The sequence below is a fragment of the Carex rostrata genome, chromosome 18 (assembly GCF_964058835.1).
Source record: "Carex rostrata chromosome 18, lpCarRost1.2, whole genome shotgun sequence".
NCBI classification, from domain to species: domain Eukaryota; kingdom Viridiplantae; phylum Streptophyta; class Magnoliopsida; order Poales; family Cyperaceae; genus Carex; species Carex rostrata.
In genome coordinates, this window is record NC_135935.1 from 538,444 (window position 1) to 559,789 (window position 21,346).

Sequence of the window (21,346 nt, forward strand, 5' to 3'; positions counted from 1 at the left end):
TCCTTACGTATGTTTCAGGAATCAAATTTACACGAGGAAGATATCAGCTGGTATTCTCTTTAGGTCATGTGAATATTGAGAAAAAAAAATCTAAAAATCTTTTCTGATGGTGGTTTTAAATTCATGGTCTGCATACTCTAGTCCTCTCTGGTAGTTTTTTTGTTTAACTGCACATTTTCATAGTGCCTAAGACAATGTCTTCCTTGTTTTCCACTGAAAATAGGAACTGTGAACAAAATCTTATCCTATGTCTCAAATAGGTAGGTAAAATGGTTAATTATATTTTGGGGGCATGCTTGCTACCTTGTGTTTCTCTTTATTACAAGTTTTGTTGTGTTCAAGGAACAGAACCTGGGATAAAACCTGAAAATAAACTAGCAAACAGAGAAATAGATATGTAGCACAACAATAGGATCAGCTTTGTTTAATAATATTCATTGCAACATTTTTCATGTATATGATACAAATTGCTATATTATTATTGGTACGATAACATTGCATTGCTTGGACTAGTTATAACAATTTATGAAGCAAAAGACTACAGTTTTATATGGGCTCGTTGCTCGTTGGTAGTCTGCCGAATAGCAAAATAATTGTGTTCGTACTCTGTTGAAAAGCGTCATCAACTAGTTTGAAATAGCATCAGAATAGTACTATTCTGTTTATTTCCAGTGGCCGCCTGTCCATCTTTTTGCTTGTAAATAAAGTACAAGTCAGCGATATTTTTATAGGAATCCGCCCGTGGGCCGTGGTGCAAAAAGACTAATTTTACTTTCATTCAGAATAATATTATTCTATTTTTAAGTTGGAATTATGTTGTACTTTTTAGCTTTAATTTCTCTTTTTCAAATTACCTATTTTTTCATCATAATAACATCAAGCGGGGTGGTTTTGATTTGTCCATACAGTAGTGATTCTCTCCGTTGACCTATTGCAACTCTAGAAATAGCAAGAAGAGTGTTAATTTCAGGTTAGCACTATTTCATCTTTTGAACGGGTTAGCAAGAACTACGTTACCATAAAAATAGTTATATTCTCTAGCAATCCAAACATAGAATAGAGGAGAAGAATAATATACTAATCCAATAATAGTGTTACCTCCAAGTGATCCAAATTGGGTGAAGGAATAGCATGGTTAGTTGGATTAGCATTATTTCATGTTTTGGTTGAAAAATAGCTATTCTTAACACTTGGATTAGATCGGATTATGCACTATTATTCTAATCTATTGAAATGTTGAGTCAGCAGCTATTCAGAATTCGAAATTAGCACGCTATTCTCACTAGCCTCTCCCTCAATCCAAACGCACTGATATATACCAACTATAGATGTAAGCGCTCTTTCAAATTCTTTCTAATTTCTTCCTCTCTTCTTCGTTTCTGGAATTTTTGTGTTAACTAAAAGGCTTTTATCGGATTCTTGTTGGAAATTATAACAAGGATTAATTGTAGCTTCTACTTCAAACAAAAGCATAGTCCCCAAATCCTATATTCCACCTAAAGAAATGACGCTACTATCCTTCAAGGACTTCATGCGGATCCTATGACAAAAACATGCAATGCACACAAACCACCTTCACGCTCACGGTTTATTCTCACACACGCCAAGTTGACGTGAGACTTCTGAAGAAAAGGATGTTTACTACCGAATTCTTAATCAAGATGATCAAATGGGATCATTTAGACATGTCCGGTTAGTAGCTCACGAAACTTATGAGGAACTCCATTTTTTTCTTCATAGGAAAAAAAGGAAGGAAGATATGAAATCAGGACGGGAGATTTTACATAATGTTCTCTCTTTTCAAAACTTAGAAAAAAATATACTTTCTCCAAAATTATTAACAAAATATCCTTATAGGCGCCACTTTTTCCATCTCTTCCTCTCCCTCCTACTCATTCTTGATTACTCTCTCTATTTATGTTTAAAAAAAAATGTACTTGATTTAGAATAATGTAAAATTTTATTTGCTAAAATTAGAAAACATATTATTAGCTTAAATGTAAAATCTTTTAACATATGTGTTTTTTCAAAAATATTATTTTATAAAATGTTTTTAATTAAGAGAAGAAAAAAAATGATGTAACAGAAAAGAAAAAAGAAAAAACAAACTAATTGGAGAACAAGAAACTTAGATCAGCGACAAGTGGCCTAGAGAATTTCAATAAGAATTAGGTTAGTTGGAGGTTGGTATTTGCTCTAAATTAAATAATAAATTAATTTTATGCGTTGTAATCGTGAAATTAATTTACTGCCAAGTGAATTCACAAAAAATAAACTAATTTGTTGTTAATTTTATCTTTTTGTTAATATATATATACATGACATTTTTATCTTATTTTACATGTGCTTTGTTTGGGTAAGATAACAGAACTAAAAAATGCTGGTAATCATCAATATAATTGAATCTATCATATGCCACTGAGTGTTTATATGCATCTCTTTTAGGTATTTGAGTAAAGGTGTAGCCAAATTTAGTTTTGCTAGGGTTTCATCTCCTATCTTCCGATCAACGTACTAAATCTGGTTGCTTTACTATTTATCTAATAATTAGTATAATCAAAATCAACTTGTTTATGTCGGATTCTAAATAATATTTCTTGTTCGAGATTGCCTTGGATTCTAAGCCAATCACTGATTGAATAGCACCATAAGAAAAGAAAAAACAAACGAAATTTGCAAGCTGTGTGTCCCGAGAGTATCTGATTTCTTTTTAATGATACATTTTTTTTATGGTAAAATTGGTTCAGTCGTTTTATGATAAATTACTGTTTTTTCTTTTTTCTTTTCTGTTACATCATTTTTTTTTCTCTTAATTAAAAATATTTTATAAAATAATATTTTTGAAAAAACACATATGTTGAAAGATTTTACATATAAGCTAATGATATGTTTTCTAATTTTAGCAAATAAAATTTTACATTATTCTAAATCAAGTACATTTTTTAAAACATAAATAAAGGAAGTAAACAAGGAGTAAACAAGAATGAGTGGGAGGGAGAAAAAGAGGAATTCAGATCCAGTGAAGTAATCCAATCTTTGGGTTTTAAATCGGAACCATCCGATTTGAATCCAAGATGATCTATCCGAAGTGGAACGCACATATCCCGAGACATGAATTCGAATCCCGAAGCAATCTCGATCGACGGATTCGAATCAAACAATCTCGATCCAAAACCCAAAGATTGAGTTACTTTAGGGGATCCGGACCTGAGGAAGAGAGAGAAAAAGTGGAGCCCACAGAGGTATTTTGTTAATAAATTTGAAGAGGTTGTATTTTGTTCTATGTTTTGAAAAATGAGGACATTATGTAAAATCTCTCTTTCAGGACGAACGTAATATTTGGATATGATCATTTGCAATATTTTTTTCTTTAACTAAATTTGTTCTCTAAAAAATAGCAAGGGCCTAAATTGTTGCTTGATAGTTCTGAATCAGCATAAGACACAAGAATCAACATTTGATCTATTGGTAAAAGATAACACCTTCTACACATAAGGTCGTCGAATTAAAATCCAGATTGTTAGTAAAATATGCATTCTGAAATTTGAAAGAACCATAGCCGATGGCACATTCCAAATTTCTGAAATGCCCTCGCTATAGATAATCAGATTCATCCTGATTTGCCGGTGTATTTTTTACCGCGTTGCTGACGATAGTAAAAATTTTAGAATCTTCGATTTCAAAAAAAAAAAAAATAATAATAATTTAGAATCTTCTTAGACAACTCTCATATGATGATGTGCCGAAATTTTTATTTATACTCTTTAAAAAAAATAAACCAAAACATTTTCAAAATGAGAGAATTCTATATTTATTCGGACTGCTAAATCATTCTACAACCTATTTATGAAAAGTTACAAATTGACTTAGAAGTCTCTCAAAATTTAAATATATCTAATATTATAATATTTTTTTTTAAGTTTTTGGAGAACCGCCAAACAGAGACGAAGACAATATGACACAGGAGTAGGCACATGCTTATCCTTAGATTCTTCTTCTTTTAGATCAGGTTATAATACGGGCTTACCTGCCTCTGAAAACGAGGTTCCCTAACCCTGGCCTGTTACTTTCTTTCATTTACAGCCTAGATCAAAGATGATTTTTAAAAAAAAAAAATAGAGCGAAGGATAATTTTTTTTGTCTAATCGAAGAACTGGAGAAGTCACAGAGGAGACCGCGGAGGACTGGAGGAGTCACAGAGGCGAAAGTTATTTGGCCATCGCAGAAAGTTGATCAGGTGCAAACAAGAACAAAGCAAGCAACGAAGTACCACCATCTCTCTTCTCTACCACATCTACTTTTCCTCTCCTGTTCTCCCTCGGTTTCATCTCGTTTCTATTCCCAATATTTTCAAGGTTACGCTGTTACGATTTGTGGATTGAACGAGAAAGAAAGAGAAAGGAAAGACTGGTTCTATTAATTTTAGAATTTTTACATTTTAACCCTAAGGCTTTCTCTAATTATTAATTCCCCAATAAAAAAAAGAAATATTAATAGAAGGAGAGGAGAAAAAAATGAGAAGTTGCATATGTGGACTCCACAAATAAAAATGATATAGAATTAATAAATTTTGTGGAATAGTAAATGAGAGAAATATTCAAAAAATAAATTTAATATATTTTTTTAACTTGTTCAAAATAAATTAGAATTTGAAAAATAAAATCTAACATATTCAAAAATAAATTTAATTACTTAACATATTAAAAAAATAAATCTAAGATATTTTTTTAACCTATTCAAAATAAATTCGAATTTGAAAAATAAAATTTAACTTATTCAAAAATAAAAGGGACATGAAGAAAAGGAAGGAGACGCACATTGTTATTACTCCCTCTACTATCTGATTTAGAAGTGAACAAATTTGTCAAAAATATACATGGGGGCTCCTCTCCGCTCCTTCTCGTTCCCTATCAAAATTTTTGGTTTTGGAGTAATTAAGTAACTCGCATCAGTCTAACTATGATCATGCAGTTGTTTTCTTTCTCTCTTTGCTTCCCTTTAATGAAGGTCCGATGGGTATCGGACCCAAGCTGCTCCCATGGCGGACAACCTCAAGACATATATTCAGTGTTATGCTGTGAGAAACTACAAATATAAGTAGGGGTGTCAACGGGTACGATACGGGTAGGATGGAACCATTTTCATACTCATACCTGTTAAAAATTGACCTTACCCATATCCTATCTATACTCGTTAAGAATTTGCTTTACTGTACCTTACCCATACCCATTAAAATTAGCGGATAACGAAACAGTAGTGGACAAATAACGAATAATACAAATATAATAGTTTTATTATCTTTACAAATAAACTATCAAAATTTATCATATCATACATATACAATCACAAATTACCAATATATAAAATTAAAATACAAATTTACAATCAATTCTAACTAATATTTTTTTATGAAGTAAAACAAATCAAAATCACAAATAACTCTTCTAACAAATTCAATTCGTTGACTAAATAACAAAACATTTAAATAAAAAAATAACATGTTTAGCACAATATTCTTCTTACAATAACATGCATAAATTTTCTCATGATATAATTTATTTTATATAATTATCCGTTACCCGGGTACAAAATAGGATTTATCCGTACCCATACCCGTTTATCTAACAAAAAAAATCATTACCCATATCCATACTCAATAAGTTAACAAAAAAAAAAAAAAAATCTTACTCATACCGTCTTATCAAATACGATACGGATAGGATAAACGGGTAAACGGGTATCATTGACACCCCTAGATATAAGACTCAACATAAAACGACTAGATTAGCAATATTCAACGTATTCCGACTGAATATGTTGTTTCAATATTGTAACCGAATATAGTGATTCAACATATTCCAATCGAATATGTTGAATGTTGCTTATCTAATTACTATTTTGTTGAGTCTTTGATTTGCAGGCCAGATTATATTAATATATATGTCAATATAATAAAGTTACACATCAGTTACATATTATTTATTTATTTTTAATGGTTTGAGCATTTAGTCTACTAACTCCGTCAATGAAGCCATTGAATACAAGCAATACAAGGATTAGAAGCAATATAATGCCTTGACGAGTAGTGAGGAAAATGGAATGATAAAATTGGTATTTAGAGAAAAAAATTATCTTAGTTCTAAATATCACAAAAGATGTTCAAAGTAGCACTCTTTAATGGAGTTATATATTTTTCTCTTTTCTCGTGCTTAATGTTACATAAATTTTGAAAAAGTTCAAAATTTATTCAATGATAAAAAAAAATATATTTAAAAATTAATTTCTTTTGCCATGTCAGAGAAACTAAAATTGCAGGAATGAAATTATTTAAAATTAATGTGAGGAAAGATTGTTAAATTGTTCATGTAATAAATAAATTTGATTTTTAATTATAATGCAAAGATATTTCGTAAATCGAAGGGTTTGTATGTACCGGATAGCAGAGCGATACAAATCAGCCAAGATTTGTCAAATCAGATTTACCGACAAATATAATTTACAGAAATCTTAATTTGATCGGTTGACCCATTTTTAATAGAGAAGAGATTCAAGTACATCATTTTATAGTGATACATTTTGATACTATATGCTTACAAATTATTTTTACGATTTTAAAGTTTAAGCAGTTGATCTGAACCGTTCAACATGATCTCCATATTAAAATGTGCTTGGAGATCAAATTTTATATTTTTTGAAATTTTTTTAGTATTTATTGAGATGTGTACAAAATTGTTATTTTCAGGTAATTCTGGACTATTGAAAATCAATTATTTTTTTCAAAAATTCTAAAAAAATAGTAAATAATTTTCAAAAAATAAAAAATTTGGTCTCCAATCACATTTTAATATGGAGATCATGTTGAATGATTCGGATCGAGTGTTTGAATTTTAATATCGTAAAAATAATTTATAAATATATAGTGTTAAGACATGTCACCATAAAATGATGTAATTGAATCTCTAATCTTCTTAATAAACTGATCCGTACTATTTACAACAAATTTTGAACTTATCTGATATTGTAAACTTGATTTTACTCAAATATACACAAAATATTTCGTCCATCTGAAAGGTCCAGAGTTGAAAGCAAAACCAGCTGAAATTTAAACCGTTTTTTGGTTACACACCCATGGACCGTTACTTGATCCGAGATGCCGAGACTGCTGCTGTTTTAGACCCCAAAGGAGGTCAAAGTTGTGCATTGCACGGCAGTTGACTTGACTGTCTCTAACCAATAGAAATATAAGGAAAGTCATTGTCTTACATGTCATTTTTTTTTTAGTTCTTGTACAGAGATAATTAAGAATTTCAATTTGTCCGTGGTGATAATAAATGTTCAATAATTGCCTTTCTTCACCATCTTTATCATCACGGGTAATTACAAAAAGAAGAAAAAAGCGTTTGCCGTGCTTAATTAGGACTGTCAATGGCACCCTTTTATCTGTTGTATATGATAAGATAGATACGGGTAAAATTTTTTTTCATAAACTTATCGAATACGGATACGAATATAATTTTTTTTTCGTTATCTAAACGGGTAAGGATACGAATAAGATATATTTTGTAAAAAAAATTATATATATATTATATATATTAATAAGCATTGAGAATTGGTTTATTTGCACTTAGTATAATTAGATTTTTTTTTCAATAAAATACTATATATGTTTGAAATGAATGTATATGTTTTAATGTTTTATTTAATAAATAATAAAATAATTATTATATTAGTATTATCCGTTATTTATCCGTTACCGTTTCGTTATCCGACAATCATAACGGATAAAGATAACAGATAAGGGTAAGGTATGAGCAAGATAATTTGTAGCGGGTAAAGGTAAGTTACATATAAAAACAATATGTAACGGATACGGTTATGAAAATGCTTCCACCCAACTCTTATTGTACATATAACCATTAAATCGTGTTAAACAAGTATATTTATAGTACATAATTGGAGCCAATTAGCCAAATTTATGTGAAGAAGTCTTATTATTACAACATGCAATCACCATTTTTAAAAAATGTATAGTGGCAGTGTGGCACAATTAAACACCAGCAAGACTAGGCAGTAGGCACCGCTTGATTAATTTTACCTGTCTAGCTAACTTATGGAACTTCAGTTTTCTTTATTTCAAAATTTACAAATTAATGTCTATAAAAAATCATTCCTTAATTTCTATATCATTATTGCAAATACAGCTCTATCGATGATAATTAGTCTTTGACTCAACGGCTGTAAATCTTGAGCTGGCATTTGGATTTTGTTTTATTTAAATTCCACTACTTCGCACACTTATCCAGTTCTTTTATTTAACAAAATGTCCAAAGTTCCTTCTTAGAAGCATCAATTTACAAATTAACCTCATGTATGATGATTGCATGGTTATTTTTTAAACTTTACACGCTAAAATGTAATTGTTTCAACATTGAGAATTTTAAAAACAATCTAAGACCCTTACAATACCGGTTTTTTTTATTTATATTAAAAAATATATAAATTTAAAAAACTAACCAAACCTCTCGTTAAATTTGAAAACTACCCAAACCGGTTCCATCATTTTTAGTGCCTCAAAAATTCAGTTTAAGTTTTCGTTCAACGGTAGGCATTCAACGATCGGTATTTTCAAATTATTTTCAAATCCGGCATGAAAAATGTTGATCCGGATTTTTTGTATTAGTCTTTCGAATAAATCAAATTATACAGTATTCCATCTATTTTAAAAAATATATATTAAATATTTGTAATACTTTAATACAAAAAATAAATAAATTATAAAAATGAAAAAAAAGAATCTGAAAAAAAAATCCTAAAATTTTTTTTTCTAAAACCGGAAAAAATTATTCCGGTTTTACAAAAAAAAAAATCCTAAAATCGGAAAAAATTATTCCGGTTTTAATATTCATTTACCGGAAATTTTTTTTCCGGTTTGGATAGTTTTCAAATTTAACGAAAGGTTTGGTTAGTTTTTTAAATTTATATTTTTTTTTGGATATAAATAAAAAAAATCGGCTTACACTAGCTAGGGTGCTAGCATATTGGCGAAACACTAATAAAAACAAAACAAAAAATGTTTTCGATATATCTTAAACAAAAAGGCGATCGAAATGAACCAAGAATATGTTAAGTAAAATTATATATTTGACCTAGAGCTTATCAATTATATTTAGTTACTTTTACTATATATATGGATGGATGTCAGTGTAGGAGTAGGACTCTTCAACGCGTCACAATATTTGACCATTAAGTAAAGAACTAGAAAATTAAAATTGGAAAGTTGAAAAATCAAATGTAGTGTAATTTTATTTTATAAGAGAGCTGAAAAGGCGCTAATGCATATTAAAATTATAAAATTTAATAGCCACTATGACGAAAACCTCCAATGGTGAGACAAAAAAATCATCCAAATTGTCTATCAACATAATTAAATGGCGCAAGCTAATTTAGCATGCCAACAAAATTATTTACTAATGTTTTTGATAGTTATTACATTATGATTAGTCGCTAGAACATGCAACAAAAGCAAGCTTGCATAAGAAAAATATAAAAAATTGAGTGCTTAAAGAATATATTGTTTTCTTTTTTCTTTTCATTATACCAATTCTGCTCTTATTTAATAGTTAATACTATCTGTTTTATTTTAAACTAAAACATGCTTACATGCAGTGCACTTATTTATTTTATTTATTAAATTGAGTGGCTGTCGAAGTAAAGAAAATATTAGAAGTTGCGTTCCATGTTAAGACATAGATTTGTTTTTTTAGCCCTTCTCAGCCTTAAAATCTTTCTTTGAAATTTCCAATATACGAACAAAATAGCAATGAACGTCATGTCACTTCAGAGGCTTAACCGCTTAAGACTGTTAGAAAATACATAACTTTCCAATTGGAACGAGTCAACGACCAGCGTTAGCTTCGCCAAGGATCTGCTTTTCAATAAAAAAAGCAGGGTCTGCTTTTTCGATCTCAACCATTTAAATTTTTTTATTTACGTATCTCTATAAAAAAGAATTTTATGTACAAATCTCAACAAATTTGAATAGTTAATCAGAAAAACAGTACCCTGCTTTTCTTATAGAAAAGAGTCCGTTCCCTTCGCCAAAATCTACCAGATTTTATTTTGAAAGAAAGCTCATAGGCCATAGGAACATATTGCCTGTCTAGGGCTCAATCAGTCAGGACTCAGGAACATGATTTCTTATCACAATAATATTCTAATATAGGATATAATATTAACAATATACTTATTCCATACGCGTCACAACTCACAACTAATGCCAAAACTTTCTAAAATTGACTTCCTCTTTTTTTTTTTTCTTTTTCTTTTTAAAGAAGTACAATATAAGTACCGACATAGATTTATATGCATTAAATTTAGTACAATATGAAAAATAATAAGTCAAACCATTGAGCGATAATCTAACAAATTAATCTTATTAGCAACCATACAATGTGTAAATTGCAGTAAATTTGATATGTAGCCTATTATATGGTCAAGAACATATCTAGAATTCAAGTTCCAATTTTGGTTAAATGTCATAATACAATATATATGAATGATCTATTTTTCCTAATGGAGTAATTTTGGTTGTATCACAATACCTAACTTTGTTCTCATTTTAGTTTAAATATCCACCTCCTAATATATAATATTTTTTATTAGATGATTCTATACCTGCAATACATATAATAATATGAAGTACATTAATATTATTATTAGGAAGCTGATAACAGTATCCGCGCTACAGTACCCGTAGGAGGACCACTGAAAATTAAATGTGAAAAAATAACTTTTTGTGGGGATCACAAAAATTCCACAATTCAATTTTTTTTCCTAAAATATTAATATCTATGCATAGAAGTATTTATAACTATGAGGTTAACAATTATTTACTGTGCGGGTACTGTAGCGCGAAGATAATAGTACCCGCACCACTGTACCCGTGAGGGGACCACCGAAAATTAAATGCAGAAATATAACTTCCTGCAGGGACTGCAAAATCTCCGCAAATTTTTTTTCATATTAATATCTATGCAATTTTTTCTTTCAAATAAGATCCATGATGACGTACTTTCAGACTCATCGTCGCTCAAGTATTTATACCTCGCCGTACAAGTATTTATACCTATACTTGCAAGTATTTTTTACATATGACATTGAAAGTATTAATATCTAAGTATTGAAAGTATTTATACTTATACACTGAAGTATTTATACGTATGAGGTCAACTATTTTTGTTTGAGGAAGGCTGACGCGGGGATGATTGAGGAACTCGAAAAGAGATAATCATAACAAGTCACGCATCAAAGTATGAATATTTTTTTAAGTGTTAATATCTTATCTTCTCAAATATTTATAACTACGAATGTATACATATCTAAGTATTTTTTACATATGACACTGAAAGTATTAATATCTAAGTACTGAAAGTATTTATATCTATGCATTGAAGTATTTATTCCTATGAAGTCAACTATTTTTGTTAGAGAAATGTTGACACGAGAATGAGTGCGGGGATTGTAAAAAGGGAAACTATATAATTAGTGGGGACCATAGAGAAATGATGTTGCTGGAATTTTAGAGTAATAATTAGCTGAGACTATAAAATTAGTGGGGGCCATAATATATTATTTCTCTAAGTGCGGATGCTGTAGCACGAGTACTGTAGCGCGGATACTAAAATAATAATAATTATTATTATTATTTGAAAATTAAAGTAGCTTTAACTAAGAAATGAAAATTTGGAGATGAAAACGGTAGTCATCGTAGCTTATAAATTTTAGAGAATTTCCGGTGTGCAAATCCAAACTTTTCAAATAGTCAATTTTTCCATAAATACACCATAATATCTAATATCTCCATAATTAATGGATATTATGGTGTATTTATGAAAAAATTGGCTATTTGAAAAGTTTGGATGGGCACACTGAAATTTTTTTCTAAATTTTATATGTCATGATGAAAACAAAAATTCAGAGTAACAAAATTTCACCATTCAATTGATAATTTTATATAGTAAGATACTTTTCAGCAACAGTTAATTTTTTAAAATTTATAGATGACAAAACTATCTACCCAGGTATGTTGGAAGAGGAGGGATTAAGTTACAATAATTTTTTAGTTATAATAAATTATCATAACTATTTTATATGTTTTTAAAGTCCAAATCATCGATCCAAACCGTTAGATGTGATCTCCACAATAAAATGTACTTGGAGACCAAATTTTACATTTTTTTGGAACTTTTTTACTATTTATTAAGATGGGTACAAAAACTAGTTAAATTCAAACCTTTGAATTTTGTACCCATCTTAATAAATAGTAAAAAAATTCCAAAAAATGTAAAATTTGGTCTCCAAGTACATTTTATTGTGGATATCACATCTAACGGTTTGGATCAATAATTTGAACTTTAAAAACATATAAAATAGTTATGATAATTTATTATAACTAAAAAATTATTGTAACTTGATCCCTCCTTATGTTGGAAAGCACAATGTAACAACTTTTCTTCTTAATGAAATTTCTTTAATATTTTCGTTGCCTTCTACTTCAGCAAAAAAAGTATGGAGGATGAGAAAATTAATTCACCGTGAATCGACCCTGGCGGCCATGGCCCAGCAACATGACACATCACCTTTTTTAAAAAAAAAATAAGGCATGTAAATGTCCGTTTCATTGAGAAATCATTAATAACGAGTATGGTTAGTATGACATAAGTTTCATTACAGTCTATATAACACCAACTTCAAAATCTATTAAATCGATTTTAAACAGTGAATTCAAACTGTTCAAATCCATCTATTTCATTAGTTGTGTGTTACATGCAAAATTTATAATTTTTTGAATTTATTTAGTATCAAGTCAAGCGGTCAAATGTGGAAGTTTTTAAATTCATTTTAATGCATTCATTTTTCAACATTTTTGACCGCTTGATTTGATACTAAAATAACTAAAAAAATATAAAAAATTTGGATGTAAACGCATCACTCATAAAGCAAATCGGTTTGAACCGTTTAAATTAGTAATTTGAAGTCTATCCAATTAATTTTATAGTTAGTGTCATATAACACCGATATCAACTCATTAATAACATTACAAACATGACACATCATTTGCAGCAATAATCAAGACCGAAGAGAAACCAAATTCACAGAAATTCATAAGTCGCCTCGCTGCTCGAATTCGCATCCTCTGAGATATCTCAAACTTTGCGTGATTTTTTGGAATCTCTCAACCGTTTAAATAGTTTTGCACGAATCTCAAAGCTAAAATAATACTGCCCCCTCGAATAGGCACCGGACACATCGGTCACGCAAAAATTGAGATATCTCAGAGGCCCTTTCACCTCTGTCATCTCGTAAGTCGTAACCTCAAAGTCACCTCTCTCTCTGTCTTCTCTCTCCTATCTCTCTCAACAATGACGATTAACCTTTAGAAAAATAAAAGACCTCGCTTGATAGTCTTCTCAAATAGCAATTGAAACAAGTTGAAAAAAAAAAAAAAAAAATCCTAACTACTACCTCATTTAGCCTCCCCCATCTTGCCCGGGAGGCATCCTTCCTTTTCTCGCTCTAAAATCCTCCTCTTCTTCTTCTTCTAAATGATGGACAAGCAGTTGACTCCTCTCTTACTCTGTTTCCTTCTGGCGACCATCGTCTCAACCGCCACATCTCGATTCATAGTTGAAAAGAACACCGTCAGGGTTATTTCTCCGGAGGAGCTAACAGGAGAGAGGGAAGCTGCCATAGCCAATTACGGCATTCCCAATTACGGCGGCTCATTGACAGGTGTCATAGTTTACCCAGACAAGAAAACGAACGGTTGCGATGAGTTCGATACAAAGTTCAAATCAAAGTCGAACCGCGCAGTGATTCTTCTCGTTGATCGTGGAGGTTTGTTATATATATCTTCATCTTGATCCCTTTATCTGTTCTATCTTTTGTGTTTTATTTATTTTTTGAATTTAGTATTTAAGTTGTTTGTGTCGATACACGACTTTTATGTTTTACCCCTGTGATCTTTAGAAAATGATAATTGGAGATTGTAGCAAAGTTGACCTTGAGTTCTCCACTTCTCCCCCATATAACCATTTCACGAACGCGTCTAATTAACTTTTAAATATTAAGTTTTTTTTTTTTTTCCCAAATGAGGACCTTTGTTGTATTCGAGCATAGAGCATAGTTTAACACACAAGAATAAATATTTTCAATTCATACAATTTCCTTTCTACTTAACAATAAAAATCAATTTACTTTTGGTATTATGATTTGAAATAATTAAATATGTTATATCTACCAAGGACTGAAGCAACAATCAACAACCTTTGAGTATTATTTGGCAGCATGCCCGTGCAATTCAATGTTATTCAAGGTCATATCTTCAAATGAACTAAAACTATGTTGATTAGGCATTTTTGGTTTCTTATAATTCCAATTGATGCCTGTTGTCTTATTGCACCCGTTTAAAACTTCAAATGCAACCGTTGACTAAGCTCAACACTCTGTTTCTTTGTGTGTGTGTGTTTTTTTTATTACTGTTTCATATATTCGGATTATTTTATTCATGTATCGAATAGTAAGTAGTTTAGGCATGCGAACTATAAATTAACATTTTTGGAGAGTTAATTTTACCCAATAAATTTCGAACCTTTTTTTTTTTTTTAAGTTCCAACAAAGCAGAGTATCATCCCTGACGTGGCACTAGTTAGTTAACTAGTTTACAAAGGACATCTCAATTTTCTGAACTAATGGAGAGTTCTTGATTGTGGTCCCCATTTATTCTTCTCTAATCTTTCAAGCAACTCAAACTTTTACTTGTAAACAATGTCTTGATTTCTAACTGGATGAAGTGGTTAGTAGACATATATACAAGGCAATTTGCAGCGTAAATGTTTCAAATGCGGCGTGCTAAAATAATAAAACATGGTTAGGAAAAATAATCCCTTAAGGTCCTGTTCGGCAGTAATCCCGAAAGCACTGTTCATGTGGGAAAAAAAAATTCACTCAGACTGAATTTTTTTTTCCCCACGTGAACAGTAAAATTCAGTTCAAAATTTTCAATTCCTATATCCATTTCTATTTCCTACTGGGCTGCCGAACAGGCCCTAAGAGAGATGTTAACAATTGCTCGAGGCATTTTTTTCTTTCGAACTCGTCCCTCAATTAGAGCGCACTACTTCACCTCATATTTTTATCCGTAACTCCATAAGTGTAAACCCTGTACAAATTCGGTGTGACTTTGTACAAATTTATGACAACAGTGACCCATGTACGAAGTATTTTTCTTCCAGGCTTGTCTTGTTAGTTTTATTAATTTTATGCAGAACCATATTGCATATATAAACCCTAAATTGTCATGATTCTCTAGTGAACCCTAATCTGAAATTTAAAGTTACCTTGATCGGTAGCCATGGTCTTCCAAGGATGCACAATCACCGTTGATCACCAGAAGTCTTTCCTTTCCAAGTAATCCCTCTCAAGTCTGATGGAGAGAGCGAGAGAGGCGGCAGCGGCAACGTTCTCTTCTGTACAAAGAGAGACACCCGATTCAAGTTCTGAACTGAAAATCTTCTCCTTAACCACTCTATATTAATCTCTGTTTTGTAGAGAGAGAAACTAGAGAGAGAGAGAGAGATCCGTCTGTCTTATTAAAAGGATACAGACTCTATTTGATTAAAAGGATAAAGACCCTTTTTTCCCATTAGCGCACTTTCATTTTAACCAAAATGAATAGGCGCCTGTTGCCTTTTATTTAATTAATTAATTAATTAATTAAACAATCTTATTGGATCCTTAGTGGGTCTGAATTCAGAACTTGCCTTATTGGGTATTTCTTTATTTACGGAACATTGTCATATTTGATTGTGTTCCCTAGGGACCAATAGCATAATTGTATTATTACCAAACTTTATATAATTTAGACCATCACTAAATCATAAAATTATTAATACGCATTCTACACATCAAAGACCCCACTTCTCATGACACATATTGAATCTGATAAATAATACTTAATTTGATCACTTCATAATGGGTCTAATTTTGACAGTTTATTATTCAATATATATTTATATTACATATAAGCCCACACATGTTGTAATTAATTGAAATTAATTCCAACATGTCTATCAATCAAAGCGCTATATATTGACTCATATTTTTGTTCGTATGTGGGAACCATGCACAAAATCAAATTCGTACATGATTCTCACTTGTCATAGACTTATTCGAAGTCACACTGAATTTTTGCAGAGTTCTCACTTATGCTGGAAAATATGAAATTTGAGAAATGAGATTTTAGCTCTTCTCCAATAATTCTGGAAAATATGGTGTTTTTGTAATTTTATTTGTTTCAAGCTCGTCCACCATCTGTTCATGAGTATCATGATTCATGAATTTTATTTTTAGCTGAGCAAGGTATTCAACTTCTCATACTATTTCCTTTACTCCATAATCTAATATACTTTTCACACAGACTGCTATTTTGCATTGAAATCATGGAATGCACAACAAGCTGGTGCAGCAGCTGTGCTTGTAGGCGACAATGTCCAGGAGCCGCTCCTAACCATGGACACACCCGAAGAATCGTTCGAGACAGATTATGTGGAAAATATCACCATCCCATCTGCCTTCATCACTCGTGCGTTCACTGAAGCCTTGAAAAAGCAACTCAAGAAATCCAATGAAGAAATTGTTGTGAAAATTGACTGGACAGAGTCGATGCCGCATCCAGATGAGAGAGTCGGGTATGAGTTTTGGACAAACAGTAATGATGAGTGTGGGACCCGGTGCGATGAGCAGATGGATTTTGTTAAGAATTTTAAAGGTCATGCACAGCTGCTTGAGAAAGGCGGGTATACATTATTCACTCCGCATTATATCACTTGGTACTGCCCGGAAGCATTTCTTCTAAGCAAGCAATGCAAGTCTCAATGTATCAACAATGGAAGGTTTGTCCTTTGCTTTTGTGTGTCTTCTAATAAAGAATTCTGTACCACTAATTGATTGAAGTCCACATCAAATTTCAAATTAACTAACTTTTTTTTCAAAATAGGTATTGTGCACCAGATCCTGAGCAAGATTTTGCCACTGGATATGATGGGAAGGATGTTGTTATTGAAAACTTGAGACAGTTATGTGTTCATCGTGTGGCAAACTCACTAGGACGGTCGTGGGTTTGGTGGGACTTTGTCACAGATTATCATATTAGGTGTTCAATGAAAAACCACAAGTACAGCAAGGATTGTGCTGAGAAAGTCCTCAAATCTCTCAGTAAGTTTGCATAAATTATGGGTTAATTTTATGTTTTCATGGTTTTAAGGATACAAAGACACAAAGTATTAATTAAAAATTAAGATGGTAGACACATTAACTTGTTCAAGGACTACTTTGCAAAACACTGCTATGTAGGTCGCCTAACAAATTTGTTTTCTTGAAGACAACAATTTCCTTTTCTCTGTAATTAGTACAGAAGTTAAGGCAATAGTAAAATTAAAATGTATGAACTCTTAGACCAAAAATTTAAGCATGTTAATTTGGTATCAGTGTTTTTTATTGTTCACTGATGATTATTATTTTGCCACAAAAATTTAACATCCAGTACTTTATGGTTCCACATTAATTCTAATTTCATATTATTAGGTTTGCCACTTGACAAGATTGGTGAATGCATGGGGGATCCAGATGCTGATAAAGAGAATGATATAATGAAAACCGAACAACTTGTTCAGGTATGTTAGCCAGTACATATTTTGTTCGAGTACTTAGCAGTTGGCATCATGCATCTTTTTAAGCATGTTTCTTATATAAGATAACATTGCTACTTTCAATCGTAGGTCGGACATGGTGGTCGCGGTGATGTAACTATATTGCCTACTATCGTAATAAATAACATCCAATACCGAGGTTTGAATGCTTCCATTTCAATTATTTAATTAAGAATTAATTGTGAAACTCCTAGTTTCATTATACAAAATCTATGTTAACTTAACTTTTTTTAATTAATATATGATGGACATAAATTCTTTTTCTTACATGTGATAGGAAAATTGGAGAGCACAGCGATTCTTAAAGCTATTTGTGCTGGATTTAAGGAGTCAACGGAACCTCATGTGTGCCTAACCCAAGGTTTCTGACATATTCCAAAAAAAAAAAAATTGCCTATCTATGTTTGCTGGATTTAAAACTATAATTTGAATGCAAAATGATAATTTGTCCTTTTCTCTGTATTCCAGATATGGAAACAAATGAATGCCTTGATAACGATGGCGGTTGTTGGAGGGACGAGAAGTTGAATGTGACTGCTTGCCATGTAATAAAAAATATTTTTAAACATTTCATATTATCTTATTTATGGGGTATTGCGTACATATACACAAATTATCCTTTTATAACATGTAAGATTTTTTGTAAAATTATCTGCTCATTGTTATTAATTTATTTTTCTCTAGGATACATATAGAGGAAGAATATGCAAATGCCCCTTGGTTGGCGGAGTACAGTGGGAAGGAGATGGATACTCTTCATGTAAAGGTATACTTCTACATTTTGATGCGAGGCTTTGATGTAGGTGCCAGGCTGCCAGCTGGGAATTTTTTTTCAGTAAAGGTTGGAGGTCATGCCACCGAACTATTTAATATCCACAAAAGATTGTCCCTTCCGGGTTTCGAACCTGTGACCTTATGCCAGCTGGGAATTAACCATAGTGCTTGAAAAATCCAAGTTCATACATATACGATAAAAAAAATTGAACATGCACAATTTAAGAAAATAGTATATATCTATTTATTTTGTGGTATTATGTTGTCATATTATATGATAAACTGTGCTAGTCTATAGAAAAATTACACTGATTGTTTTTAGAAGTGAAAGTGTGAAACTAATATAATGATCAGTAACCCTGTTTTATTTTCCTAAAACATATGACACATGATCATTTTGTGTTCAGCTGTAGGACCTGGAAGGTGTTCAGCGAACAATGGTGGTTGTTGGATTGAAAGTAAAGATGGCAAAACAATCTCTGCTTGCTCGGTACATCACCTGAATCTCAATTTCATTATAACACATTTTCGTTTTTAGAAACCATGAAAGTTCATAATTAAGCACTTCAACTAAAAACAAAAAGAGAAAGAATGCCGTTAAATCAAAAGAGTATCTTGGAATTTATTTTTCCTTTATATATCCAACTGAGCAACCATGTACCAGTTTGACTGGCATGAAGTTATCTTATGTAGTTTCTTTTCTTATTATTTACAGGAATCAAACTTGAACGGGTGCAAGTGCCCATCTGGGTTTGACGGTGATGGTTACACATGTGTAGGTAATTCAATATTACAGAAAAAAGACAATAAAAATAATATTTTAGGTACTCAGGACAGTGCAATTTTAGCATTACTAAAAATGATTTCTATAATTGTGTTTCAGATATTGATGAATGCAAGGAGAAAACAGCATGTCAATGTGACGGCTGTTCTTGTAAGAATACATGGGGTGGGTATGACTGCAAGTGCAAGGGTAACCTTATATACATCAAAGGAGAAGATACTTGCATAGGTAATTAAAAAAAAATATTTTTATCACCCAAAACAGCCCCCGGTACATCTCTGCTCCACAACACGACAGTGCTTTTGTTTGACTTAATATATTATATAAAGTCATTCAGGGGGTAATTAAAGTAGCAGCAATATAAATGTAGAGCATTTATATACTGTATGTGTGGAGTAATATATTAATTAACCACTTTTGTTAATTGGTTTTCTTTCTCTCTTTTAAATTTCAGCAAAAAACATGTCCACAGTTGGATGGTTTTTCACAATCTTGGTTCTCTCTTGCGTGATCGGTCTTGGCATAGGAGGATTTGTTTACTACAAGTACCGACTCCGGGTTCGTACCTTAAAAACCAATTCCATACTTAATTATAATCCAATAGTTCCCTATATCAAAATCAACTATTAATATTAACTAAAACAATCCAAGAAACAAGTGGTCATCAAAAAGTGAAAATATAATCACCGCTATAATATTTTTGTTCACTAAATTTGTGTTTCATTTTCCTATTTTAAGTCTTACATGGACTCGGAGATCGTGGCTATCATGTCGCAATACATGCCTATTGATAACCAGAACATAGAAATCAACACTATACGAGAAGATGCACAAGCATAAATTTCATGGTACTTCCATTATTTATAGTCTCATCGCATATTTAACTAAAAATGAATCGATGTTATTACGATACACTTCTTTTTATTTTTAACAATATATGTTTTTATTTTTAATGTAGGAACAGGTGATGGGGGGATCGCATTTTTTTTCAAACAGATCGACACATATGTACACATGTACACTTCACCATAATTACAAAATTTTAGAATGTATACAGAAGAAAATTTTTAATTCTTGTATGAGAATTATGCTTTGTTAGAATTGGTTTTGGCATAGATATACAAATCCTTTTACATAAATGAACCATTCTATCGATTCAGAAGGACTGGACTGCGAACTTTCTTCTGGTAACCAATGATCCGCTTTGTAATTTACAACGAACTAATCCTAATTAAATTATTATATTTCTTAAAATTCATATCGTAATGAATATTTTCCAATAACCCAATCTTATTTTATTAATCTCCATATAGTCTTTATAAAAGGGTGAGCACCCAAGCTTCACTGCAACTATGATGACACTGATCAAAGACACATTGTTATTTAATCACATAACATATATTTAGCAAAAAAAAAGAAAATTGTCCATTTTTTAGAAGCTGCTTAGGAAAAATAGAAAATTTTATTATCACAAAATATATTTTGAACCTGCCATTCAATGTAAAGTGGTACTTTTTGTTTGGAAATAAATCTGCTGTTATTCCAATGGAATAAAATATTTCTGTTATTTCAACCAACTATTCACCTTTATTGAGATTCGTTCATGAAAAAGTTTATTCATTGAGATTCACACATGAAAAACTTTGAATGATTTGGATCAGAATAACATGAACCTATTATTCCAATGAAATAACAGTAGATTTATTTCCCTTTTTAACAATATTAAAAAACGAAATATATTTTGTTATACATTTAAAAATATGGCAATTTATAATAATTAAGAAGAGAAAGATGAATGCAGATCCAATCAAGGAAAAAAAAAGTGGGACGTTATGACATAACCCAACTCAGAAAACGAAAAATTCTTCACACCTCAATCTTGGGGACTTTTTTTTTTTCATTTCTTGGGTTGGGTTGTCCCATGGGAAGAAGTCATGGCATCCCTGCACATCTCAAACCAGGAAAAAAATGAAAAAAAAATGGGACGCTATTGCCCATCCAAACCGACAAAAATCAAAAA

At 31.2% G+C, this 21,346-nt stretch overlaps 1 protein-coding gene across 2 annotated transcripts; it reads left to right on the forward strand.

The window, feature by feature from the left end:
• Positions 1–13,477: 13,477 nt before the first annotated feature.
• On the forward strand, positions 13,478–20,580 carry LOC144569460 (vacuolar-sorting receptor 6-like). Of its 2 annotated transcripts, none has more exons than XM_078319822.1 (14): positions 13,478–13,896; positions 16,478–16,952; positions 17,057–17,274; positions 17,644–17,732; positions 17,838–17,907; positions 18,046–18,129; positions 18,237–18,313; positions 18,453–18,534; positions 18,950–19,032; positions 19,258–19,321; positions 19,426–19,554; positions 19,781–19,884; positions 20,065–20,174; positions 20,285–20,580. In XM_078319822.1, the coding sequence occupies exons 1-13, from the start codon at positions 13,605–13,607 to the stop codon at positions 20,164–20,166; spliced, it is 1,869 nt and encodes a 622-aa protein (XP_078175948.1). In that variant the 5' UTR covers positions 13,478–13,604; the 3' UTR covers positions 20,167–20,174; positions 20,285–20,580. The 2 variants fall into 2 exon arrangements, with proteins under 2 accessions (XP_078175948.1, XP_078175949.1); XM_078319823.1 differs by having other exon boundaries at positions 20,291–20,497.
• The last annotated feature ends 766 nt before the right edge of the window (positions 20,581–21,346 follow it).